Source organism: Delphinus delphis, chromosome 4 (assembly GCF_949987515.2).
Source record: "Delphinus delphis chromosome 4, mDelDel1.2, whole genome shotgun sequence".
NCBI classification, from domain to species: Eukaryota; Metazoa; Chordata; class Mammalia; order Artiodactyla; family Delphinidae; genus Delphinus; species Delphinus delphis.
Genome location: NC_082686.1, coordinates 68,772,318 through 68,799,675, shown reverse-complemented (window position 1 = coordinate 68,799,675; position 27,358 = coordinate 68,772,318). Strand labels below are relative to the sequence as shown.

The following is a 27,358-nucleotide window of genomic DNA, read 5'->3' as shown; positions in this document are numbered from 1 at the left end:
TTTTACAGGTCTGTTATCATCTTTGAATTATAATTTATACACCATAAAATTCACCCATTTTAAGTATACAATTCAATTATTTTTAGAAATATACAGAATTGTGCAGTCATTACCACAATCCAATTTTTAAACATTTCCATCACCCCCAAAAGATCCCTTGTGCCCATTTTTTCTAACTCTTATTTATTTAAATTTATTTAAGTTCTTTTATACAAGATTAAAAAAAGTTTTCTTTTAATCCAAGAAGATATTTAGCTCCAGGCATGTGGTTGGAACTGGGACAGTGTTCCGGGGAGTTAGCTATATCTGTGTTAAGGTGGGAGGTGGTACAAGCCTTACATGGCTGGGGAACGGGATGCCTGTACAATACCTTATGTGGCGTTTCAGATATTAGTGTTTACAATACATGCCCCTATTCAAATGTAAATATCAAAATAGATGGTAAAAGCCAACATCATAATTTTTTTTCCCTTTACCCCCTTAATCAATAGAGGTAGCTCAAGAGTTTGCATGAACTGATAATAAGTTTTAAATAATAGTTTCTGCAACTTGTGTTCCCTCCCTATGATACAGGATACCCAGACCCTGAGGTCGTCTGGTTCAAAGATGACCAGTCAATCAGGGAGTCCCGCCACTTCCAGATAGACTATGATGAGGATGGGAACTGCTCTTTAATCATTAGTGATGTTTGCGGGGATGATGATGCCAAGTACACTTGCAAGGCTGTCAACAGTCTTGGAGAAGCCACCTGCACAGCAGAGCTCATTGTGGAAACCATGGAGGAAGGAGAAGGAGAAGGGGAAGAAGAAGAGGAGGAAGAATGAAACAAAGCCAGAGAGAAGCAGTTTCTAAGTCATATTACAAAGACTATCTCTCTAAAGCTCAAAAAACCCAAGACAGTAGAAGCACCTAGTGTGATAGATTACTTAGTTAGGTCATTTGGGGGTTGATTCTTCAGCAATAGTGGTTGATACCCAGCAGCGTTACTGAGGGGCATTAATTTAAATTAGCTGGCACCTTAAGATTCTAGTACAGCTAGATTTCATTTTGGGAAATCACCAGTAACTTGCCTGACCAACCAATTTTAGAGAAAAAGTAACATAAGGAAGCTTTATCTGGGCAAAGTCATATAAATTCTCCAACTGAAAGCACTCATGAAAAAACAAGGTCACAGCCCTGCCCAGAGGGTCCCTGGAGATGGGGGTCTCTCCCAGCTCCTACTCCAGAGAACCGGGTCTCCTCCAGTCCTGTAGCACTTCATTCTGCAGGCAGTTGAGCCATTTTAACTTACGAGGCACAATATTTCCAAAGCATACTATAGACATTTGAACTTTTCATTTCCATCCCCTGTTCTACCAGCCAGTTTTTCTGGATCTGGACTTGCCATGAGTTTAAGCATTAGGGATATTACACTTCTTAGATTCTGAAGACCCGTCTCCTGCTCATGGATGACTGGCTTCCTTAGGAAAAACAGAATCTCCTTTCTTCCAAAATCAGTAGGAGATCTAAACTTATCCCCTCTTTGAAGATTTCTACAGGAACCTATGGAAAAAAAATGGAAAAAAAATCCTTGTTAATGTGTTTTTCTGAAACCAGGATTCATACCTGCGCTGTTTTAGAATATCAGCTCTGCATGTGTGGTAAAGATTTTTGTGTTTGAATGTATGAAAAAACAGTTTGCTGAAAAGTTAGTCTTAATTATTTATTGGCCACTATGAAATAGATTTCAGCTATAGAACTCCACATACTTTGGAATCTCATTCAGGATAGTCTGAGTTTAATATACCTTCATTTTTAAACGTGCTCCAGAGAACTCTACTTACCTTATGGATTCCACGAGACTTTTCTTCTTGAATGTGCATCAGTCATGCCTTGCCCCCGACCTTGAAATATATTCTTAACCTGATAAATGCACTCAGACTTGCATCTTTAGGAATTTTTAACTTTCTTTCACTACATTGGCACTTAAATTTTTCTTTATAAAACTTTTTGAAGGGCATAAACAAAGACCATAAACTGATATGCCTAATACATTTCCTCTGTGTGTAACATTCCAAATACTTTTTTCTTTTCCACTGTTTGTAAAGCGCAGCAGTTTAATATTTCAAGGGACTTTTTGCGAGTTCCTTAAGAACTAATTTTAAATTACTTCAGTGCAATCCTACACAGTATCAACATTAGAATTTTGATGTTACTTAGTCTTATGTTATCTTCCATTCTATTTTTATCTGCTTCTTGCTGCTAGTTTCAAATTGCCAGTATTTTTCTTTTTGCTTTTTAAGCAGTTACAACATTTTTCATATAGCCACAGTATTGCCACAGTTTATTATAATAAAGTGTTTTAAAATTTGATTTAGAGCATTCAAAGCTTTTCTTCATCACTTTTGATTGTGTTTAGACTATAATCTTTGTGTGCATGTATGCTGTATATGTGCGCGCATGCGTGGTGTGTATGTTTGTTTACAGGTTTTTTGATGCCTTCTTGAAGTTGTGTTAATGTTCTCCCAGTTTATTATGCCATCAGAATGGTAAATGAGAACACTACAACTGTAGTTAGCTCACAATTTTTAAATAAAGGCTACCACAGTGCATGCTCTTTGTTCAGTCTTTGCAGCCTTCTTTTCCCTTCCATGCCACCAGTTGTAGACGACCCAAACAGATGTCAGAAACTAAAAACAAATGCTCTGCTGCATAAATGGCTTACATGCTGGGAGAGACTTCCCTGGTGGTCCAGTTGTTAAGAATCCACGCTTCCACTGCAGGGGGCATGGGTTCGATACCTGGTCAGGGAACTAAGATTCCACATGCCTCGCAGAGCAGCCAAAAAAAAAAAAAAAAAAAAAAGGCTTACTTGGTTGTGCTTTACTAAGGAACAGAATGACTTGGGCACTTCTAGTTTATACTGCGTAGCCTAATTTGCACATTTACTTCAAAATTTCTCTCGAGCATCATTTTGGTTCAATTACATTCTAGTATCTACAGTACGCTCATAATGCTAAAATCTGACATTTTTAGTAGGTCACAAAATCATCATCGTCATTAATATTTACCAAGGCTTGGTCTGCATTTGTAACTTTGGTGCAATTTGTTACTAGCAGCCGAGTGCTATCTTTCCATGTCTTGATAGTGAAGCATTTGTTCTCAGGAAACCATCACTCCTGCTTCACAGGAAGTCTGTTTTCAGATATCAGATGGTGGGCCCCCCCAGGCCTCGAGTATTCAAACAATACTGTAGATATTCTAGAAAGAATCAAGACATACTATTAAATGTTAGACTAGATGATTCTATGATTCCACAGTATAGTCTGGAAAGAATCCATTGTCCAGATAATATTTAAATTGTTTCACTTTTTTAAGGCAACCACAATCCACAAATGTTCCTAGTGAGGAAATTATTATTTTTAAAGAAAAGGACTTTTTATTCCTCGCTAGTGAAAAATGTACCTTATATTCTGAAAGAAAACAATTTCCTTCCATTCCATTCTCTTCCCAAACATATAAAAAACAATCCACTGATTATTCCTTACATCGCAGAGCTTCATATTAAATGAATTTCTATGTATAACTAAAAAGACATGCTGACTCTTGTCAGCTCTAACTTAAAGTCTTTTTATCAAGTTTGAGTTCTACACATTTTAATAAAATCTGTGCTTTTAATACATCTGTGCTATTGAGTATCAATGAGCTAAAGAATAACTGAATTCTAAAGAAACTCAACTCTCCACTTTTCAAGAAAACACAGGTAATACTACTTTCTTTAACCCTTGGGAATGCCTCTGTATTTCGAAAAGGAAGCTAATGTCTGTGACAGTCATTACTGAGGCTCTTTGCCCCCTGGCACATGATTAGGACCACATTCCTGACTCCCTGTGTGAGATGGGAGATGGGGCTGTGTGACTAATTCCAGTCAGCGAGGTAGAAGCAGAAGTGATGTTCATCCCCTCTGGTCCAGAGGATTTAAGTACTGGTGCAAGACTCTCCATAGTGACTGGCAGCATGTCAGATGGTGGCTACTTTATCCACCTAGGTCCCAAGCCAATCCCAAATGAGTACATAACACAAGCAAGAAATAAATCTTTGTTCTTATAAATCCCCAAGATTTTAGCATTCTTTGTGGCTGTAACATAGCCTAGACTATCCTGTTATAAGGTCATCACTGTATTCTAGATCTATTCTGACCAATATGGTAGCCATGACTCACCAGTGACTATTTAAATTTAAATTAATGAAAATAAATACAATTTAAAATTCAGTTCCTCAGCTGCACTAGCCACATTAAGTGCTCAATAATCACATGTGACTAGTGGCTGGCTATCTTATTGGACAGCACAGATTAAAACGTTCTATAAAGTTCTATTAGACAGCACTGTTTTAGATGGACTAGGAGGAAAAGAGAAACTCCAAATTTTACCTTAACTATGCATATCACTTTTCAAATTGTGAAATTAAAACATAAAAGTTTACATGAAATCAGTCTGGAAAGTATGGTCTATAGTTTCATCAATCATATTGGATAACACAGACTCAATACTTACATTATTGTGTTTGATTATTTATGTTCATATATTTTTTCACTTTTTAAGACATTTAAAAAGTACCAGTTCTGTGCTTCTCACCACAAAATCGAAATAGAGACCTGCAATTCACAAGCAATTACCAGATTACTTGTGATATGAAGCAACCAGTTAGGCAAAAAATCTCTGGTGCTTTTGGAACTTGTAGCTACTTGAGACAGGGGAGCATCCAACAGGGACAACTGAGATAGCAGAGAAAGAGACAGCACCCCTGGGGCAAGATTTCCGACAGTGAACCAAAAGGAAGGGGGAGGGGCCATCCTGATAGCTACAGTCATTTAACCTTAGTGGCTTTGATCATAACTCCCTTCCCATTGGAACTGGAAATACCCAGGAGATCTACAGCACTTAGAGACAACAGTCAGTTTCTAACTGCTGGTTGTTTGAAATTTTAGCTCACAGGCCTTGCCAGTGTTCCAAATGCTTGTACATTGCAAGGAGGGCTTCATGTCAGAGATCACAGCCCCAGTAGTGACCACACAGAAGTACATGAGAACTCTTCACAAGACATCATTATTTGACTCTCTGGGACTAGATTTCTTCCAGCTGGAGATAACTAAGGAAGAAGAAGGTTACAAGTTAACCTAAAAGTCAATTCATTATTATTAGCTTCTTTTGGGCAGACATCAGTAGCTTCCAACAGTTAAGAGACAGGTTAAGCTATAGGGCTTCTTCACAGTCTTGCTCCAGATGGTATGTTACAATGACCAATAGCCTCTGGTCAGATTTAACAGACATTTATTAGCAAGCAGTCATACAGCCTATTCTGTAAGCTCCATGAAGTCCCAGATCTGTCTCTCCAGAAAGCATCTCACCTGTTCACTGAAAGCAAGCACTGCAGGATATGAGGGGTAGGATCTAGCTGACCTGGGAAATCAGCCAAGTGGAATCAGTTCCAGCTCTGCTTCTCACTGGAGTTGTGTAGCTTGTGCTTCAGTTTCCTCACCTATAAAATTAGAGAAATTATATTTCCTCCTTCACAGGTCGTTATAAAAATTAAAAGAGCTCATGCACAGTACCTGATCCTTACGGTCAGCTCTATCCTTCTAGCACTCGGAGATGCTAAGATGTGTCAGGAACATCCTCTACCCGCAAGGAACTGATAATACTTCTGTAGAAACAAAACAAATATGTGGAAAAGTTATACACTAATGAAAGATGGAAAGAATTATTGAAATTCCACCCACCTCCGGAAAAACATCTTTGTAACTGAAAGTGCACATACAGCTGTATGAAACACAATTGCTCTGAGTTTAGGAAATGCTACAACTGCCTTCTTGGTCTCCGGAAAAGTTTTAACTTCCAGTCTCTAAATACTCTCTTCTTCATAGTCAAAAGAGAAAAGCTCATCTGACCTTATGAGTCTTAATTTCCAATCAAGAGGAAATTTCTCAAAGTTGGCTTGACTTTAAACACACACTTAACCTTTAATCCCCAAAAGTTCTCTAATTTTTAATTCATATTTACAAAAGCTAATTCACATTGACTTGTTTCTGGCAGTATATTAACCACAGAACAAATAGGGCTCTGCTAGGCAGTCCCAGGAAAAGACTAGGTAGACACCTTTTTTAAGTTGTCTAGAAAGCTCAAAATGCTCCTATTTTCTGGAGAATCAAGAGATTAAGGGTTTAGAAAATGGGAAGCTACCATAGTCGAGAGAAGACCAAACATGAACTCCAGAAGACAAGCAGTAACCGTTCTCTTCAGAACCCCATTAAACCGAGAGTGAAGGAATACTTTTTATTAAAGCTATAAACCCCTCAAAGACAAATATGGGAGAAGAAAGATGAAAAATACCAGAATTTTGGAAGGTGGAAAGCAAACAGATGAGCAGGTAACTTACTTAGAGCACAGAAGCTGAAACCTGACTTCCTGCAGAGAAGAAGGCCAACAGGAAGGCAAGTCAGTTTTACTCTGAAGAAGCCTAAAAGGTTAGAGACTGAGGGAACCATGTACCTATGAAGGGGAGCCTCAAAAGGAATGTAAGGCATCAACTCACTGATGCATTGAGGTCATTGCAGGTCAAAAGTCCAACCAGGAAATCAATGCAGAAGTAGGATGGGATATATAGGAGTTAGGACAGACAAGGGTCCAGAGTCCAGGAAGTCAGTCTGAACACATCAATAGTACCCACGTTCAAAGTACAGAAAAGAGCCTGATTCTGGAAAGGCATCTGCTTGCTCAAGGAGTTTTTAAACACAGATAAAGTCATTTAAAGTTAAATTGGTTGTCCAAGAAGCCAAATCATTTAGACTTTTAATAATGCACCCTGTTAATGAGGGAGATCAGCTCGGTGCTTTGTGTCCACCTAGAGGAGTGGGATAGGGAGGGTGGGAGGGAGACACAACAGGGAGGAGATATGGGGATGTATGTATATGTATAGCTGATTCACTTTGTTATACAGCAGAAACTAACACACCATTGTAAAGCAATTATACTCCAATAAAGATGTTAAAAAAATAAAATAGAAATAAAATGCACCCTGTTAATGAATGTCTTATATTCATTTACTTAATGTAGAAGCTCAGTTAACTAATTTCCATTTAATCCAACTTGCCCAACCTAACCACAATTTTCATTCTTTCTGTAAAATAAATGAACTGGAGCCCACACACTTCTGTTCTACTAACTGATGGCCACTGAGTAGTATTATTTACCAAGAGTCAATTGGATTTGTTCTTAAACTTCTTTATGCCAGTTGTACAACTGTAATTACATAATTTAATTATTATATAAATCAATAAAAATGGGGTGCTGAAGGGAAGAGAAGCTGTTTCTATGGAAACTAAATTGAGGCTAGTGGTCATACGTGGCAGATTGGACACCTGAACTTATCTCCTGCCTCCCAAAACCTCACTAAAATGAAAGTAAAGGCACAAAAGGCATTAAACCCACAGGGCAAAGAATAAGAGAGGTGATACATTAGACTTGAGTTGTTGACAAAATTTTGGGATAAACTAATTGGTAAGTAATTTCGTTTCAACTTTTTCCACACTGCAAGCATCTTCGGGGAGAAACCGTCAAAAAGCAAGCTGAGTCCTACCACAGAACAAGGCAAAAAACAGGAATTAGATTGACTGTCCCCCCTCCATCTCCTCCCTTAGCCGACAGGCCCTCTGACAGTCTCTCCTCGAACGCTGGCAGGAAAAGGGGTCTTTTAAAGTTAGACCAGAGGGAAAAAATAAATAAAGTTAGACTAGAGAAGCTGTAGACTGGTGGACAGCAGACACAACTGAGAGTGAGAAGTAGCAACTCAGAAAACACAGGGATCGGGCAACAATCCCAACAAAGAGAACATCAATGTGTTCTCTGTATCTATGATGTTGGTTGGGTTTTTGTTGTTCTTGTTGTTGTTGTTTTATATTCCACATATAAGAGAGGTCACACAGTATTTGGCCTTCTCTGTCTGACTTATTTCACTTAGCATAATGCCCTCGAGGTCCATCCATGTCACAAATGGCAAGATTTCATTCTTTTTTATGAAAATTTTATATATATATATATATATATATATATAAACATCTTTATCCATTATCTGTTGATGGACACTGAGGTTGTTTCCATATCGTGGCTATTGTAAATTATGCTGCAATGAACATGGGGGTGCATATATCTTTTCTAGTTAGTGTTTTCATTTTCTTCAGATAATGCCCAGAAATGGAATTGCTGGATCATATAGTTATATGATCACATAGTTATATTTTTAATTTTTTGAGGAAACTCAATACTTTTTTCCATAGTGGCTGCACCAATTTATATTTCCACCAACAGTGCCCGAGGGTTCCCTTTTCTCCATGTCCTTGCCAACAATTGTTCTTTCTTGTCTTTTTGATAAAGTCATTCTAACAGGCAGGAGGTGATGCTTCATTGTGGTTTTGATTTTCATTTCCCTGATGATTAACGATGCTGAGCATCTTTGCAGGTACCTGTTGGTCATCTGTATGTCTTCTTTGGAAAGAAAAATGTCTATTCAGATCTTCTGCCCATTTTTTATTATTATTATTATTTTTTTGCGGTACGCAGGCCTCTCACTGTTGTGGCCTCTCCCGTTGCGGAGCACAGGCTCCGGACGCGCAGGCTCAGCGGCCATGGCTCACGGGCCTAGCTGCTCCACGGCATGTGGGATCTTCCCGGACCAGGGCACGAACCCGTGTCCCCTGCATTGGCAGGCGGACTCTCAACCACTGTGCCACCAGGGAAGCCCCCATTTTTTAATTGGATTGTTCTTTTGCTATAGAGTTGTATGAGTTCTTTATATATTTTGGATATTAATTCCTTATCAGATATATGATTTGCAAATATTTTCTCCCATTCAGTAGGTTGCCTTTTTATTTTGTTGATGGTTTCCTTTGCTGTAACAGAAGATTTTTAGTATGATATAGTCCCATTTGTTTATTTTTGCTTTTGTTGCTTTTACTTCTGGTGTCATTATGTGTGATAATGTCATCACTCTGACAGCTTACAATATTCTTGTGATTTAAATTTTTCTTAGTTTTGATTTCTAATATGGATAATATAAAGTAGTTATAAACCACATAAATAAAAGTTCTTTAGGGGCCTCAATAATCTTTAAGAGTTTGAAAACCACTATTCTAGGCGATGATTTAATCCTAAATATAGCTAGGCAGTGCACTTTACTCTGAAAATCCCAGGCAGCACCCAAAATGTAACCAATACTACTGTTGTCTCCTCTTCCTTTTGAGTTTCCCACCAAAATATTCAACTCACACAAAAATATTAAAGAATTTACTGATTTTGTAAGGTAGGTAAGGTAAATAAGGGAATTCATATTGATCAGCATTTCATTTGAAAAATCCTCCCAGACCTGTCTCTTCTCCTAGGTTTCTCTCCTCTTCTCTTTATCTTTCACTCTCTTCCCTCCCCACTTTGCAGGGCAATTTAAGTACATCCAAGATGGGGGTAGAAAAAACCAACATGTCACTGCTATCTACCCTCATTAGAAGACATAAAGGGATTCATTTTTGATAAACTTAAAGAAAAAAATTTACTCACAAAACCACTCATTGGGGAAAGAAAAGCAGAATACATATAAACAGAAAGAACATTAAAAAAAAAAAAAACCTAGGGCTTCCCTGGTGGCACAGTGGTTGAGAGTCCACCTGCCGATGCAGGGGACACGGGTTCGTGCCCAGGTCCGGGAAGATCCCACATGCCATGGAGCGGTTGGGCCCGTGAGCCATGGCCGCTGAGCCTGCACGTCCGGAGCCTGTGCTCCGCAATGGGAGAGGCCACAACAGTGAGAGGCCCGCGTACCGCAAAAACAAACAAAACAAAAAACCTAATGCCCTTACTCAGCCAAAGATAAACACTAATAATATATTGGTATATCCCCTTATAGATTTTTTCTCTCTATAGACAGATATACCTAACTGTTATAAAAATAAGATCTTAGTACACACCATGTATAGTCCACTTTTCTACTTAATATATTCTAAACAATTTCCATATCAAATGCATCTCTGCATTATTTCCCCAACTTTTTATTTAAAATTTTTTCAAACTTGGAGAAAGATTGATAGAATAGTTCGATAAACACTCTTAAACCCTTCAGTAGAATACTGTTGGGAGATGATCCACTCCATATTGTTCGGAGATGATCCACTCTGAACATCTCACTTTTCTGGACAATTCAGGTCTTCTGATCAAAAGCATTTACAATCAATTCCAGTATTTGTATAAGGAGCTGAAGGGGATCAGAATGTACCACCCCCCAAATATGCCACTTTGGCATAAGGACTATTTTGAGCTGAAGGCAAGTGAGAAACAGCAGATACAGAAAAAGCTCTCTATCCTCCCCCTATTTGCCTAAAAGCAGGGCATAAATTTCCCTTTGTGAATGTGTCCCCATCCTCTCTCATATATCAGGAAGAGCACAATAACACTTAATCACCAGACACGAGTTGACTCTAAACTCGTCTCAGCCCAGAGATGGCAGCTACATAACAAACTTTACTAAAAACAACCCTTATCTTCCATTAATTTTCCCCACAAGCTTACCTTCCCACAATTCACTGCCCATAAAAACCTAAACCCACGTTCCTTTGTCTTGTCACTTCTCCACAAACTTATTGCTCTTTGTTAAAATGGTATATAACCCTCTGGGTCTGACCACCTCTTTGGGGTTTTCACTTCATTTCTGTGAGGCCCCCCACATGTAATATGAAGTAAACCTTTTTCTCCTGTTAATCTTTTATCAGTTCAATTCGCAGGGTCCCAGACACTGAACCTAAGAGGGTAGAGGATACAGGGTTTTTTTTTTTCCTCCCCTACAGAGACATTCCAGTAGGGTAAGGATTAGATATGTTTCTCTTCCCAGAGATGTTCAGAATAGTAAAGATAAAGACCTCTCCTTCCCATCTTGGAGAAGACTGGCTTACATTCTAGAACAAAGACAAGGTTTCTCTCTCTTTGGAGGGCAGGAGAGACAGGTCACCAGCAGCCATATATAAGATCAGAGTTTCCTAATATTTGTATAAGGAGCTGAAGGGGATCAGAATGTACCACCCCCAATATGCCATTACAGGGTTCCTCTCCTGTAATGCACCCCACTGCATATGCAGGTGTACCATCTGGCCCTCACTATGTTGCCCTGTGTGGATGGGGCTTGGTAACCAACATAAGATGTTGCTCTGGCTGCTGCTTTTGCCATAAATGATAAACTGTTTTTGTTTTGTGGCTCAGAGGGCTCATTATTTGTGTGTGTGTGTGTGTGTGTGTGTGTGTGTGTGTGTATGTAACAGTATAATATATATATAAATAACATGTATATTTTATTTTATATATATAAACATACACATACATACATACATCCTCTTCCTGCCCCTCTATCTGGACCCAGACTAACCCCCACACACATACCTTAAGCCACAAAGTACACCCTGAGAGCAAGCTCTGCCCTGCTCCTCTTCCTGTGAAACCCCACACTCCATCCACCTGGACCAGGCCCCAGACCATGTGTGTCCCCCATGGTATTCAAAAGAAGAGAACATTTCCTCATTGAGGGACCTGGGTAAAGAGGCCAGCTTCCTCAGCACAGGGTACTGGAACTTGGGCTGGGTCACAAAGAGAGAACAATGCCTTGAGGCTGTCCTTTGGGAGGAAGACCCCAAGAATTGGCAGTAATGGTCTCCAGGGACAAAAATCTGGAGCCCCTTGCTGCGGCTGGGCCCTGAAAGAAAAATATACATGAAAATACGAGAGTGTGTGGGGTGGGGGCCAGGCCACCTTGTTAGCTTGCAGGCAGAGTAGACATTTCTGACCTGTTATAGTTTTTGTCTTAACAATCACATCATTTTCCACATTTGCCTTTGCTCACAATTTCTCTCACACTTGTGCTCTCTGTTACACACACACACACACACACACACACACACACACACTTTATTTTTGCTGAATCATTTGAAATTAAGTTTCTGCAAAATCATTTTTAATGTCTGAATGCTATACTATTTTAAACCTCTATCATAATTTAACCAGTCTGGACTGCTGGACATTTAGATTATTTACAACAGTTTGATACTGTAAATAGCATTGTGATGAGCATTTATAACTAACTAAATCTTTTTTCACACCCTAAATTTCTTAAGATAAACAGACTCACAGACAGAGAGAACAGACTTCTTGTTGCCAAGGGGAAGGGGAGTGGGGGAGGGAAAGACTGGGAGTTTGGGATTAGCAAATGCAAACTATTATATATAGGATGGATAAACAACAAGGTCCTCTACATGGGAATAGAATCTAAAAAAGAGTGGAGATACACACACACACACACACACACACACATATATCACAAATTTACTTTGCTGTACGGCAGAAACTAACACAACGTTGTAAATCAACTATATTCCAATAAAAAATTTTTAAAAAAAATCAAGGTCCTACTGTATAGTACAGGGAACTGTATTCAATATTCTGTGATAAACCATAATGCAAAAGAATATGAAAAAGAATATATATAACTGAATCACTTTGCTGTACAGCAGAAATTAACACAACACTATAAATCAACTATACTTCAATAAAATTAAAAAAAAAAAAAAGTTGAGCTAAATCCCTTAAGATAAATTCCAAGAAGTGTACTTATTGGGTCAAAGGACATTCATGGTTTGAAGGTTTTGCTATGTATTGTCAAGCTGCCTTCCAGACAGTGTTATCAGTCTGTACATTCAGTAGCAAAATTTAAGAATACCCATGTCCTTATATCCCTGCTAACAGTATTATTTTTATCTTTGACATTCTGAAGAAGAAAAAAAAAGGGGGCATCTATCTCATCATTTTAATCATCATTTGTTCATAAATGTTATTTATCTTCATTGGTGTGTTTATTAACCATTTATAAGGAGACCTATGGCCTGAAGCTGATCATAGAAAGTCATCAAGTACTAAGGCAGCTATCTCACAGTCTCTCATAGAGCGTCTCCTCTCTCCACATCTGCTCAGGTGTCAGCTCAAATTCTCAAAAGAATAATGTGATATAACCTTTTCATATTAGTCATATCACTGGCCATTCTATGGGCTAACTGGAAGTTTAGAGTGGAATTTAGAGTTTGAATCCTATCACTCACCCCTCCTTTTCTGCAGGGTTTTGTATGATAATGAAACTATAACAATTCAGGAAGGTGGGGAATGACCTCAGCACCATCTCCTATCTGGCCATTAACAGAGAGCCCTCTACATGAAAAGATACTCAACATCATTAACTATTAGAGAAATGCAAATCAAAACTACAATGAGATACCACTTCATACCAGTCAGAATGGCCATGATTAAAAAGTCTACAAATAACAAATGCTGGAGAGGGTGTGGAGAAAAGGGAACCCTCCTACACTGTTGGTGGGAATGTAAGTTGGTACAGCCACTATGGAAAACAGTGTGGAGGTTCCTCAGATAACTAAAAATAGAATTACCATAGGATCCAGCAATTCCACTCCTGGGCATATACCTGGACAAAACTATAATTCAAAAAGATACATGTACCCCTATGTTCATAGCAGCACTATTCACAATAGCCAAAACATGGAAACAACCTAAATGTCTATGGACAGATGAATGGATAAAGAAGATGTGGTACATATATACAATGGAATACTACTCAGCCATAAAAAGAACGGAATAATGCCATTTGCAGCAACGTGGATGCAACTAGAGATTATCATACTAAGTGAAGTAAGTCAGAAAGAGAAAAATACCACATGGTATCACTTATATGTGGAATCTAAAATATGGCACAAAGGAACCTACCTACAAAACAGAAACAGACTCACAGACACAGAGAACAGACTTGTGGTTGCCAAGGGGGAAGGGGGTGGGGGAAGGACTGGGAGTTTAGGATTAGCAGATGTAAACTATTATATACAGGATGGATAAACAACAAGGGCCTACTGTATAGCACAGGGAACTATATTAAATATCCTGTGATAAACCAAATTGGAAAAGAATATAAAAGAAGAGTGTCTATATGTGTATAACTGAGTCATTTTGCTGTACAGCAGACTGGCACAACATTGTAAATCAACTACACTTCAATAAAAAAATAATAAAAGAAAAAGAGAGAGCCCTATAAGGGTATGTTTTGGGGCACGTGACCAACCATGGAGATTGCTGACATCTGGACTTTCAGCTTCCTGAATTGAAGATAGCCTGGCCAGTAGCACAGGGCTGATCAGAATTACACCCTACTCCCTATTCCCAATCACAGACAGAGAAACTAGAAAAGATGCACTGCAGGGCAGAAGTAAGAGTCAGCCTGGCTGCCTTTCCTGACTGTGCAGAATCTCTCGTCCCCCGGTTAAAACATGGCCCAAAGAATTTCACAGATCTTAATCATATTACTCTTTCCTCCTCCCTGTGGGGCCAGATATGTTTATTTCTGATATTTCCTGTGATGGGTGTCTTTCATTTTTGGCCACCCAGTATCTAAACACACTTCCTATTTGGAGGTAATTCCAATAAAGAAGCTCAAGTGTGGGCAAATAGCCCCTTTCCCATCTGCCTTGTCTCTAGAATTTGGGCATGTCAGCTTCCAACAATATGCTCCTACCTACAACCTCGACTCTGGAGTGAATAACACAGAGAAGTAAATGGCAGTTTAGAATCTTTCCAGAGGTGACAGAGGAAACAATAATGGCAGCATCCAATGCCCAATGGTGGCTGTGCCAATGAGAGAAGTTGTTAGATACTAACCAAACTCTTCCTGTGTATTGATTTGGTCTCTATTTTTAGATGTCTAATTTCCCTTGGCTCCTGTCGATGTTCCAAACCTTATTCTTCAGCTTTTCCATCAATTTTGTAAGCTATCCAATGTCCTTTCAATACACTCCTCTCTAACTAACCAGTTTTGGTCTCCATTGTTCAGGAAGCTGGAAATCTGATTAGTACATAACCTCTTTTGTACAGAAGTTGCCTTTTTTTATGGAGATGAAAAGATGAGGAAGAGGGGTGCCTCCCTATCAATAACTCCTGGATCAGGTGCCCAGCTCAAGTCCAGAAGTATCCACTATCCTGAATGTGTGATAAACATTTCATTGCTTGGTTGTATAGTCTTACCATCTGTATATGTATTCCTATCTGTAGTCAAAGGGATGAAGATAATAGGGTACAAAACATGGCCACTATCTGTCACCAGGGTTTTGCCTCAGCAGCTTCCCTTTAAAAGAGGTGCCAGGGACTTCCCTGGTGGTCTAGTGGGTAAGACTCCGTGCTCCCAATGCAGGGGGCCTGGGTTCAATCCTTAGTTGGGGACCTAGATCCCGCATGCTGCAACTAAGACCCAGAGCAGCCAAAATAAATAAATAACTAAATAATTTTTTTTAAAAAAAAAGAGGTGCCAGCGATGCTGTCCCCTTAACATCTTTTTTTAAAAATATATATTTATTTATTTATTTTTAGCTGCGTTGGGTCTTCGTTGCTGTGCCTGGGCTTTCTCTAGCTGTGGCGAGCAGTGGGTACTCTTCATTGGAGTGCACGGGCTTCCCATTGCAGTGGCTTCTTTGGTTGCGGAGCACGGGCTCTAGGCGTGCGGGCTCAGTAGTTGTGGCTCCCGGGCTTTAGAGCGCAGGCTCAGTAGTTGTGGTGCACAGGCTTAGTTGCTCCGTGGCATGTGGGATCTTCCCGGACCAGGGCTCGAACCCGTGTCCCCTGCATTGGCAGGCGGATTCTTAACCACTGCACCACCAGGGATGTCCCCCCTTAACATCTTTATTATACCCAGATTAACTACAATAGCTTCTTACATGATCATCCTGATGCAGTATTTCCTACTATCAGGACTCCTCTTTATTTTTCATTATATATCATTTATGTATATCAAGCATATAAAGTATATCTAACATATAAAGTATAAGCAAAAAGCACCCAAAACATAAATATACATCTTAATGAATTATCACTAAGGGAAAAACCTATATAACCACCACCCAGGTGAAGAAATAAAGCATTTCCATTACTCCCAGAACTCCTCTCCCTGCCACTCTCCGAATCCTTGCTACTTGTCCCCCTCTCGGTCATAAATTCCTCCCTCCCCACTATCCACCTATCTTACCTATCCTGGGTAAGTATCCACTATCCTGACTTTTGTGATGATAATTTCTTTGCTTTTCTTTAGTTTTACCACCTGTGTATGAATCCCTTAAACAATATAATTTTTCATTTAGCCTGATTTTTAATTTTAGATGAATGAATCATACTGTATGTATTCTTCTGTGCCTTACTTCTTTCACTCAATATTGTTTGAGATTTCTCTGCTATAACTGAATAGAGCTGCAATTTGTTCACCTGCATCGCTGTAAAGTATCCCATCGTAAGATATACAATTTATTTATTTATTCTACTGTAGATAGATGTGTTCCATTTAGTGTGGGACTATAACGAAAAATACTGCTTTGAATATTCTGATATATGTACCCTAGGGAATCTTTAAGGCCATCAACCTGGCATTAGAAAAACAGTCATGGGATATGTGTATCTTTGACTTTCCTAGATAATGCCAAACTGCTTTCCAAAGTGAATGTGCCAACTCGCCACTTGCAGTCCCCTCACCAACAGCTGGTGTTATCAAACAGTTTCATTTTACCCACTCCAGAGAATGGCTAATGGTATCACACTGTGCTTATAATTTTCATTTCCCTGATTAATAAGAGGTTGAACATATTTGCATATGTTTACTGGTCATTTATATATTTTTTGCCCACGTTTTCAATGTAATTATCTCTTACAGATTTGAAGGAGTTTTCATACGTTGTGGAGACTAGTCATTTATTAATTACATGTGTGGCAAATATCCTCTCCCACTCTGTACCTTGCTTTTTTTTTTTTTGCTTATTTTATGCTATCTTTTGATGAACAAAAATCCTTTACTTTAATATAGTCAAAGTAGCAACCTTTTCATTTACAGTTGGTACTTTTTATATCTTGTTTTAAAATTCTTTCCTTACCTTTGAGGTCATAAAGATATTCTCCTATACTAATTCTAAAAGCTTTAAATGTTGACTTTCACATTTTAAGTCTAGAAATGATTTTTGTGTATAGTGTGAGGTAGGAAATTTTTTTTTCCCATACGAATATCCACTTCTCCCAGAATCATTTACTGGAATGTTCATCTTTTCCCTACTGTATCTCTGTCATAAATAAAGTGACTATATATGTGTGGGTCTGTTCCTGGACTCTCTATCCTGTTCTATCAGTCTATTTGCCATCCTTATGCTAATACTATACTGTCTTAATTGTAAAACTATAGTTTACAATAAATGTAGTTACCTTGTAGAGCAAGTTCTCCCAATATCCTGGTAATTTTTGGACCATTAAAATTTCCATATAAAATCTCAATCTGCTTCTCAAATTCCACAAAAATCAAAACAAACAACAAAAACTAGTTGGTGAAATTTTGATTGCGATTGCATGCAATTTATAAATTAATTTGGGGAGAACTGTCATCTTTACTGTATTGAGTCTTCCAATCTATGAACTCAGTATCTCTCCACTTATTTAGGTCTTCCTTAACATCATCCAATAATGTTTTATAATTCTCTACGTAGAATTGGAACAGTAGCACAGAGGCCATACCTCTTAAATTATGCATACCTGTTTAAAATTGTTGTTCTCCTGGTGAACAGAACAGTTTATTATGAAAGATTTTACCTCTAGTAATGCTTTTTGGCTGCTATCGATACAGATGTATTACTGTATTAGTTTTCAATTACTGATGTAACAAATTACCACAAACTTAGTGGCTTAAAAAACAATACAAATTTATTATCTTATAGTTCTGTAGATCAGCAGTCCAGTACAGGACTCACTGGGCTAAAATCAAGATGTTGGCACGGCTGCATTCCTTTCTGAAGGCTCTAGGCAAGAACCTACTTCCTTGTGTTTTCCAGATTCTGGAAGCCCTTTCCTCCATCTTCAAAGCCAAAAACACTGCATCTCACTCTGACTTTCTTCTGTAGTCACACTGCCTTCTGGCTGACTGATTCTTCCTCCGCCTCCCTTTTATGATTACAGAGGACCCACCCAGATAATCCAAGATGATCTCCTCATCTCAGGGTCCCTGATTTAATCACACCTACAAAATCCCTTTTGTCAAGGAAGGCAACTTCTATGGTCTGAATGTTTATGACCCCCTCAAAATTCGTATGTTGAAATCAATGGGTTGTGCCCAAATAGAAAAAGCCCTAGAAAACTCACTTGATTAGTCTCAGCCCTAGCACTGGCATTAGCATTTACCTTCAGAGAAATCCTGGCTTTTGCTTTTACTAACTGATCACTGTTCTGGTTTCAATTTCCTATTCTTTACCATGCCCAACATAAGCCCTCACTCCACTTCTGATCCCCACTTTGGAGATACCCTTTACTTTCCTGCAAATTCAGCAATGGTTTAAAGAATGTTTATCATTTTTCAAGTCTTTGGGGTTTTCTCTCTCTCCCTCCCTCCCTTTCTTTTGGTAATGGAATGTGGTAGGCTGAATAATAGCCCCCAAATATGTCCATGCTCTAACCCCCAGACTGTTATTTATAAGGTAAAGGGGACTGGCAGATAAGATTAAGTCAAGGATTTTAAGATGGGGAGAGTATCCCTGACCATCAGGTTGGGCCCAATGTAATCACAAAAGTTGTTGTAAGAGAGAAGCAGGAGAATCAAAATCAGAGAAGGTATTCCAACAACAGAATCAGAGATTGGAGAGACTGGAGAGATGTGACTGTAGCCAAGGAATGCCAGCAACTTCTAGGAGCTGGAAGAGGTAAAGAATGGATTCTCCCTTGGAGCTTCCAGAAAGAACCAGCCCTGCCAACACCTTGACTTTATCCCTGAAAGAATCATTTTGGACTTCTGATCCACAGAACTTTAAGACAATAAATTCCATGATGTGTCAAGCCACTAACTTGTGATAATTTTTTACAGCAGCAATAGGAAACTAATAAATGGGAGTTGATTTTTCTTTTCGGATAATATTTTCAACCTATAACTATTTAAGAACCTGATTCATTACCATGTCTTAGTTCAAATTTAAATTCCTCAGTCCAGCAATCAAGTCCCAACTATTTATTTAGACTTATTTTTATCCCTTCACCCTTGTTAGCTTTCTGTAGACACAACATGGCTGTGTCCTCTTACATTTTTTACCTTTTATCTTCTCTCACTTTAATGACTTTCTACCTTTTCATAACACATCCCTATGATTATGTTTGAGACATGCCTTCGAGAAGATTTTCCTGACTTCTCTCCTCACAACAATACTGCTTTGTAGTCCTCAGAAATAATGTTTATTTAGACCACTCTAACCTGCTTAACATTCTCAATTATTCTTTGAATGTAGCAATTCTCCCAATACTCGGCTTGGAGTAAGATACTTGGAGGCATATAATATGCATTCAGTATCTGTTGTTTTTATCTGCTTTATTAGTTTTCTGTTGCTGCAGTAACAAATTACCACAAACTGGGTGGCTTAAGACAAATTTGTTCTCTCACAATTCTCTAAGTCTGAGATCAAGGTATTGCAAGGCAAGTCTGTACTACCTCTGGAGGCTCTAAAGGAGAATCCATTCTTTGCACCTTTCAGATTCTGGTGGCTGTCAACATACCTCCATTTGTGGTTCATCACTCCAATCTCTGCCTCTGTGGTCACACTGCCTCCGTGGTCACACTGCCTCCTCCTCTTCCTGTGTGACTCTTTTTCTCTGTGTGTCTGTTCTATAAGGATATGTGATTGCATTTAGGGCCCACTGGATAATCCAAGATTATCTTCTCATCTTAAGATCTTTAATTTTAATGTATTTTCCAAATACGGTAACATTCATAGATATTTGACATCAATGAGGGGGGGTATTTTTCAGCCTACCATACCTGCCCAACATCTATTCTCTTCTTCTGATAACAACTCCCTTATTACTTCTGGGGGAACTATACCCCCCAAATGCGGGGGATGTATAAACTCAATTTATATAGTTTGGGTGAAGCCTCCCTCCTCCTGCTATGTGTATATGACAAAGACCTGGCCAGTCAGCATATTGTATCCCCTTTGGTTGCAATGATTGGCTCAGTGATGGGCATGTGAGTCAAACTAAAGAGATTACTTTCCAGGGCTTTTATTGGAACAAATGGGATAGAGCTGTGGTTTGTTGTTGTTGTTGTTCTGGGACTGCTAGATTAAGCAAAAGAAATATATTGACTCTCTTGCTGGGGAGAATAACGAGAAAACCCACAAAATTGAAGGAAAAGCATCAAGTACCAGACCTCAGGGACTGGAATCAAGACCCAAAGCCCTCAAAACACAGAGTCCCTCGTGTTTGCTTGGTTTCTCCTCTCCCCACATGGAAGGGAAGGTGACTGTCTGGAGCCAGGAGCGCAACCTCTTATTTTTAATAATCCTGACAAAAAGATGAACACTACACTCCAGCATCCTCATATCAATTTCACAGAAGAACTCTAATGAGCTCTGCTTGTGTCATGATAGTCCTAAGGCTTGAAATAATTACTTTTGCTAGAGAAATCATGCTTGATCCAGACAGAATCATGTTGCTGGCAATGTGTCAGGCAATGAAGGGGAAAACACAAACAACTCAAACAAACCACTACTACAAGAAAATACCACTATTCCTGTCTAATGAAACTTGTGGTCTATTGGGGAGAGAAGTCACATGAGTAAATATAAAATTACTGTGGCCTGTGTCATGAGAGGAAGTACGTGGAGACAAGGTGAATGACTCATTCCAGAAGTTTAGGGAAAGTGATGGCAAACTTAGATCAGAAGGAGGAAGGTAGGGATGGAGATTCTAGGCAGAGAGAACAACAGGCTCAAAGCCCCTGTGGCAGAAAGGCTCATCACTCATTGGAAGAACTAAGCTAAAGGTAGTATGTCTAGGGAGAGCATGGTGTGACGTGAGACTGAAGAAGCAGGTAGGAGTTAAGACCACGCACATTATTGTGGGTCACATTAAATATTTTATACTTTACCATAATTGCCATTAAAAGCCATTTAAATGTCATAAGAGAGTGGGGGGAAGGTAGTAGAAATGAACAAGTTTGTATTTGGAAAAGATCACTGTGACTATACTGGAGAGAACAGACTGGAGTCTAAGTGACTGTAAGAAGATATGTTGAGTTTTAAATTGATTTCCGACAGAGCTTTATGCATTCCTGCCTCCTACTTTCCCACTAAGCAGGTTATATTGGGAAAAATATCAGTTAAATGAATGAAAGAATCTTTTAGATAGTGATTATCTGCTCTGCAAAATGACTCGCTTCTTTATTTCCTTTGCAAAAATTTTTCCCTCTGATCACAGTCTGCAACGTGAGTACACCAACTTGCACTTTAAAGAAGTCAGGAAAACCAGGCAACAGGATCTCTACACAATCGGTGGGGCTGTAAGGATGAGACACTGACAACCGTTTAGTTATTACCTCTCAATCTTTAGATATCTCATGGCTCTAAATACCATCACCGCCCTGATGGCTGTCAAATTTATACCTCTAGTCCACACTTCTTCCTGGAACCTCAGTGTCTATATCTGTCTACTCAACCTCTCCACTTGAATGTCTAATAGACGTCAAGCTCAGCAAGTAAAAGATAAAATCTCAGATTTCTGCCTTCAAAATAGCTTCTTCTACAACTCAATTATTCCAAGCTACTCATAATGTCTTTTACCTCACACTCCACAGCTAACATAACAAATCTTATCAGCCCTACTTCTAAAATATGTCCAGAATTCAATTCAGTTTTCATCACCTCAACTGCGACCACTCTGGCCCAAACCACTACTCGCTACGGCCTGGATTACTGAAACAACTTCCTAACTGATAACACTCTTCACCAACTAACACAGTTATTTTCACCTGGCTCCCTCTATAACGTCTGGGAGACCGAGGACTTGGTCTTTCACTTAGTGCCATGAACCCCAGTGCAATCTCGCAGACGCTCCATAAAATAAATACTTACTGGAAAGAATAAATAAGTATCGTATACCACCACATGTACAGTAATTAATTTAAAGAGAGATTTGGGCATGAGAAAATTGACGGTTAGGAGACTTCTAATACAAACCAAAAACCGCTAGAACAAAGCAGTGAATGGAAAGTGAGGTCAGCTGGTTGAAGCAGGTTCCCCAAGCTGTCCCGCTTTCCTTAAGCAGACATATTTTCCATATAAGCCAACATCCCTCTACCTTGGAATACTGTGGGTGGAAAGCTTCTCGCTCCACTCGACACCTCACCCTTAGCCGGCAGCCTAATCGTCTCATCCTCGTCCTGCTTCGACGACGGGCTTCGGCGACGGGCGAGCCCACGCGGCTTCGGGCTGGAAGACGCATTTGGGCATCCTCCAGGCCCTCAAGAATGACACTGGATCCTAGGCCACACGGGCAACTTTAATCGGATAGTAAAAGGGACATACTTCTCGTTGACGTTCTCCACTGTACAAGTAACTTAAAATCAAAAGGCAGGGAATAAACCTTCAGAGACAGAATCTTCAACCCGGCTAGCAGTTAAGATAAAGGGCAGTTCCCGCCGGCCTCTAGGGATGATGGGAAGCGAAATCAGCGTAAATTGCCCTGACCCAAAATGGCAGGTTACTCGAACCGCGTGTATAGGGGTGAAGATACGACCACTGCGAGAAGTCAAGATGAGAAGGGAAAATGAAAGCATCATTTTATTAATCCCACACAGAGGCGGAAATTATAGGAGAGAGAATAACCAGGGACGACGAAACAGCCAGACGGCAGAAACAACTGGCCTGTCGAATAAGGCCAAACACAACATTGACCTAATCCAAGATGGCGCCGGAGGTGATTACCGGAAGCGCAAAAGCGGCGGTGATTACCCTGTTCCACGATGGCAGTGGCGACTGAGGCGAGCGGAGGGGCGGGAGGGCCGGGAGCGTCTTTGCCCTCCTCCAAGATGGCGGCAGCCGTGGGCGCTGTCCCTGGCTCCGCCCCGCGGCCTCGGCCCCGCCTCTCCCTTGTCCTTCCCACCACCCCGCTCGCAGTGGCCAGTCTGGGCGGAGGTGTTCGCGCGAGGATAGCGTGCTCCCGGCGTTTGATATGGCGGCAGCCGCGGCGACTGCAGCGACGAAAGGGAATGGGGGCGGCGGGGCCCGGGCCGGGGCCGGCGAAGCCAGCGGCTCGCGAAAGAAAAAGGGCCCGGGGCCTCTGGCCACGGCGTACCTGGTCATCTACAATGTGGTGATGACCGCGGGGTGAGGCTGGGGCTCGGGAAGGCGGGGAGAGAGTCTGGCCGGGGAGGGGGCTCTGCGGCAGGAGGAGCGGCCCGGCTGGCCCGCCGCGCGCAGCGCAGCCCCGGTGGCGGGAGTCCGGTCCCCGGCACCTGGGCTCCGGGGGCAGTCGAGGCTGAATCCGCCTGGGTGCTTGCTGGGGGTCGAGCAAGTTCCCAGGTACCGAGCTGGAGTTCCAGTGCTCCAAGGGGGCTCGGGGGAGGCTGCCCAGGCGCTGGTCCGGAGGGCCTTGGGAGGACGTATGGGCTAGCCACACGTCCATGTCTGAGGGGCGTTGTGCCGGGCGATCCTGCAGCGCTGAGAGCCCAGGCGGCAAGTCACGAATGGCGAGCTGTTCTCCCCAAAGGGAGTGGAGGGAGCTGTGTCTGCAGAGTTGACCATTTATTTCGGCGGCTGTTTTCAAAATCCAGGATGAACTTTAATGGGAAAGGTAGTGGAACAGCGTTCAAAGTTTTTGCCCAGTGACATGAGCAGTCCTGTGCTTTAGGTGAGTTTAGACTTTGTAGGATGGATTGAGGTGGGGAAGACACTAGAGATGGAAGGCAGAGTTACTGGGGAGAAGCGTAATAGACCCTGGAAACAGATTTTACCCCCTCTTGTTTCTCCTTTATTTCAGTCCATCCCTTGTCGCAGCGAGTTTTTAGTTATGACACTAACTGTGTGACCTTGGATAAATCATTTTATTTCTCAAGACATCCGTTTTTTCATCTGTAAAAACTAAAGAGTTGAGCTAGGTGATCTCCAAGATTCCTCTAATTCTCTGACCCCATTATTTTTGATGACAAGGATCACAGGATCAGACTGTTATATATTTTTAAATTTTATAAATTTGTAAAAAAAATTCTTAACATTTTATTATGAAAATTTTCAAACATATAGAAAAGTTGAAAGAACTGTATAATGAACATCCAGTTTTATTTATTTTTAAAATAGATAATACATTGGCCAGGTGCAAAATTGAAAATGTATGCACGGGCATACAGTGAAAATCTTCCCTCTACCTTCCCTTCCACCCAGATTTCCTCCCTGGAAGGCAGATAATTTTGTTTATGTTTCAGATACTGATACAAGCAAATATGTGTACATAGGTATTTTAAAAATATGAATGCTAATGATTAGCATTTCAGCACCTTGCTTTTTTCACACACACAGACGCAAACACATCTTGAGAGGATCATAGGCTTTATGGCTAGTATTAGAAATAGCCAGTATTGAAACCTAGGCTCAGAGAAGTTGTGACTTGCTTGACTTGAGGTCACAGAACTTGTTAGTAGTAGTTCTGGGTTTAGAAGCCATATTACAGATGCATGTTTTCTTTATCACATAAATGGTCACAGAATGATTTTAAAAGAATATTCATCAGTGCATATGTGTGTATTTATATATAAAAATTCTTGTCATCTTAGCAAGGGCTTTGATGAGAGCATTGTACTGAAGAGGGATTTTAAGATACATTGGGGAAGACGAAAAGAAGCCTTTATTCCTGAACCATGAACATAGAGAATGGGGTGGAGGGTAAGGAGTGGTATCTTAAACCAGAAGAAAAGTTGGGGATATGAGAGTAAAGTAAGCTTTTTTTCTAGGCTACTGAAAATGCTGAACCAGTTACACCATTAAGGAATTCATTTCTTTTTTTTTTTTTACAAACTCTTGTTCGATGTATTTGTATGATAGTTTCTAGAAATAACATAGACCACATACCCCACTGCTTAGTTAAGATTTTACACATAAATAAATCTGTTAGCACCTTCAAGGAGACACACCTTAATAATGATATACCTCATTTAATTATGGAACTTAACAAATAAAAAACTACAAGGCCTGAGAAATTTATTTTGGAGGACAGTAGAACAGAAATGTAGAGTTCAGAGCCATATGCCTAAGTGCTTCCCTGTTTTGTGTTTTGTATTGATCTGGCTTTCTTTACTAAATTGATTTTGGGAATCTCAGCTTAAAAACCTTTTATTCTTTTTAAAAAACAAACCATTTATTCATATGTCATTTGCAGTCTTTTAAAAGAATAGATTTTAAGGTAGGGGTATGTTCAATGAGATACTTCTAAAAATAGTTTAAAACATCTCTCCACCCTGTTGTTATTACAGACCCTTTAACTGCACAGGGCATTTAAAATTTTCCTTTAATAGTTTTTTTCTCTTGTCTTGGACTTCCTGGCACCTAATTTAGCTGCTCAAGGACCAATTTAGCTTATTTCCCTCCTTTTGGTCTTGTTCTCAACGGGCAAGGTTGCCAAAAAGCTGAGCTCCAGATGGGTGAGGTGCCACTGTGCTTTTGCAAAAAGCACTCTTCGTAGGGTGCTGCTGGAGGTGCAACATTTCTGTGCATTACATACAGCTTAGCGTTTGAGAGTGATAATCGATAAACCTAGGACACAGATCTTGAGGTCACCTTTAGTAATATCTATGATTGCCACATCTTTCTATTATAATCCTACTTACTTTTTTTTTTTCTTCTGATTGCTCTTTTTCTTAGGTGGCTCGTTATAGCTGTTGGTCTGGTCAGAGCATACCTGGCTAAGGGTAGCTATCATAGCCTTTATTATTCCATTGAAAAGCCTTTGAAATTCTTCCAAACTGGAGCCTTATTGGAGGTGGGTCCTGAGATTTGTTGTTGTTGATTTCTGTTGTTTTAAAATTAAAAACAAGCTACTAAATTATATTGAAGTAGCCATGTTTCTGCTGGATTTGCTTTAAATGTTGAAAACTTGCCTCGTAGAACGCCGTGTATAATGTTGATACCTGGTTTATCTTTTTGACATTCTACATAAATAAGATCTCATTTAACTTGTATTACCTGGAATATATTTTACATTTAACTTTTATTGGCAATCAAATGAAACAAGCTTATATTAGGATTTTTAAAAATTCTAGGGACTTCCTAGGGAAGTGTTAGCAAACTCAGATACTTACAGGGACCGGGCATATAATGGGAACAGTGAAGTTGGTGAGTGTAGGATGTCAGGAATGATAAATATAAGAAATAGTAGAGCCTGTTTAAAAGCCTCCAAAAACCTTTTTAAACAATAGTTTATTAATTTCCCTGTATTAAGGGTAATATATATATCCAGTCCTGTCTTCTGGGGTAAGTATATGATAGGATTTTTGACTTGCAATTCAAATTATTTTAAGCAAAAGGAAATTTATTGGCTTCTGTAGTTGATAAAGATAATAGGGTTAACTTACAAAATCAAAGGAACCAGCTTGGGAATGAGAACCAAGGATTTGATGTTGCAGCACTCTCTTTCCATCTCTCATCACTGCTTCTCTCTATTTCTCTTTGAATATTAGTCTTAGGCTCTCCTACTGCAGATTGCCTTCTCCACCTGGTGGGAGAGAGCTTATTTTTTCAGCGTTAGGGAAGGTTTCTGGTTGGTCTTACCTAGACCAATCACTCTTGCCAGTGATGTGAAATACTTGATTAGTCAGATCTAGGACACATGCCCATACTTCTGGCCAAGGGACTGTAGACTTCGTTAATGGAGAAGGGGGAATGAGGTAGCTTTGGGCACACACCATAGCTGCCATAGTTCATTATGGTGAAAAATTTTCGGGTTGCAGAGAAGATCTGATATTCAGTTTCATTTTACCTAGCCTTTAGGCCAAGCCCATCATGACATTTGGAAGGCTGTTTAAGAAAAGACCATTTATCTCCATGAAATGAGATGTTACCTCAACCTCTCACCCTCTTTTTTTTTTTTTTAATTAGTTTATTTACTTATATTTGGCTGCGTTGGGTCTTCGTTGCTGCGGGCAGGCTGGGGGCTACTCTTCGTTGTGATGTGTGGCCTTATCATCGCAGTGGCTTCTCTTGTTGAGGAGCACGGGCTCTAGGATGCATGGGCTTCAGTAGTTGCAGCATGTGGGCTTCAGTATTTGCAGCATGCGGGCTCAGTAGTTGTGGCTCACAGACTCTAGAGCGCGGGCTCTGTAGTTGTGGCACACGAGCTTAGTTGCTCCACGGCATGTGGGATCTTCCAGGACCAGGGCTCGAACCCCTGTCCCCTGCATTGGCAGGCGGATTCTTAAC

The 27,358-nt window shown here is 40.0% G+C and overlaps 2 protein-coding genes and 1 long non-coding RNA gene across 9 annotated transcripts in view; 2 read left to right on the top strand and 1 right to left on the bottom strand.

The window, feature by feature from the left end:
- Window positions 1–2,591, top strand: part of MYLK (myosin light chain kinase) — a 268,245-nt gene extending 265,654 nt beyond the window's left edge. For all 4 annotated transcript variants that reach the window (XM_060010779.1, XM_060010776.1, XM_060010777.1 and 1 more), the window contains one exon: window positions 574–2,591. In XM_060010779.1, the coding sequence (XP_059866762.1) occupies window positions 574–824 (251 nt within the window). In that variant the 3' untranslated portion in view covers window positions 825–2,591. The remainder of the gene's footprint in view (window positions 1–573) is intronic.
- Window positions 1,433–22,968, bottom strand: LOC132424753 (uncharacterized). 4 transcript variants are annotated; one of them, XR_009519260.1, is made up of 4 exons: window positions 22,904–22,968; window positions 5,594–5,685; window positions 3,051–5,520; window positions 1,433–1,542 (listed from the first exon to the last, which is right to left on the bottom strand). It is a non-coding gene; the product is annotated as an uncharacterized lncRNA (long non-coding RNA). The 4 variants fall into 4 exon arrangements; XR_009519259.1 differs by lacking the exon at window positions 22,904–22,968 and having other exon boundaries at window positions 3,051–3,240; window positions 5,390–5,520; window positions 5,594–6,877; XR_009519258.1 differs by lacking the exon at window positions 22,904–22,968 and adding an exon at window positions 5,800–6,877.
- Window positions 22,969–23,079: 111 nt separating this feature from the next.
- Window positions 23,080–27,358, top strand: part of HACD2 (3-hydroxyacyl-CoA dehydratase 2) — a 92,276-nt gene continuing 87,997 nt past the window's right edge. Inside the window, exons 1-2 of the mRNA XM_060010775.1 lie at window positions 23,080–23,278; window positions 25,805–25,922. Of these exons, the coding sequence (XP_059866758.1) occupies window positions 23,124–23,278; window positions 25,805–25,922 (273 nt within the window). The 5' untranslated portion in view covers window positions 23,080–23,123. The remainder of the gene's footprint in view (window positions 23,279–25,804; window positions 25,923–27,358) is intronic.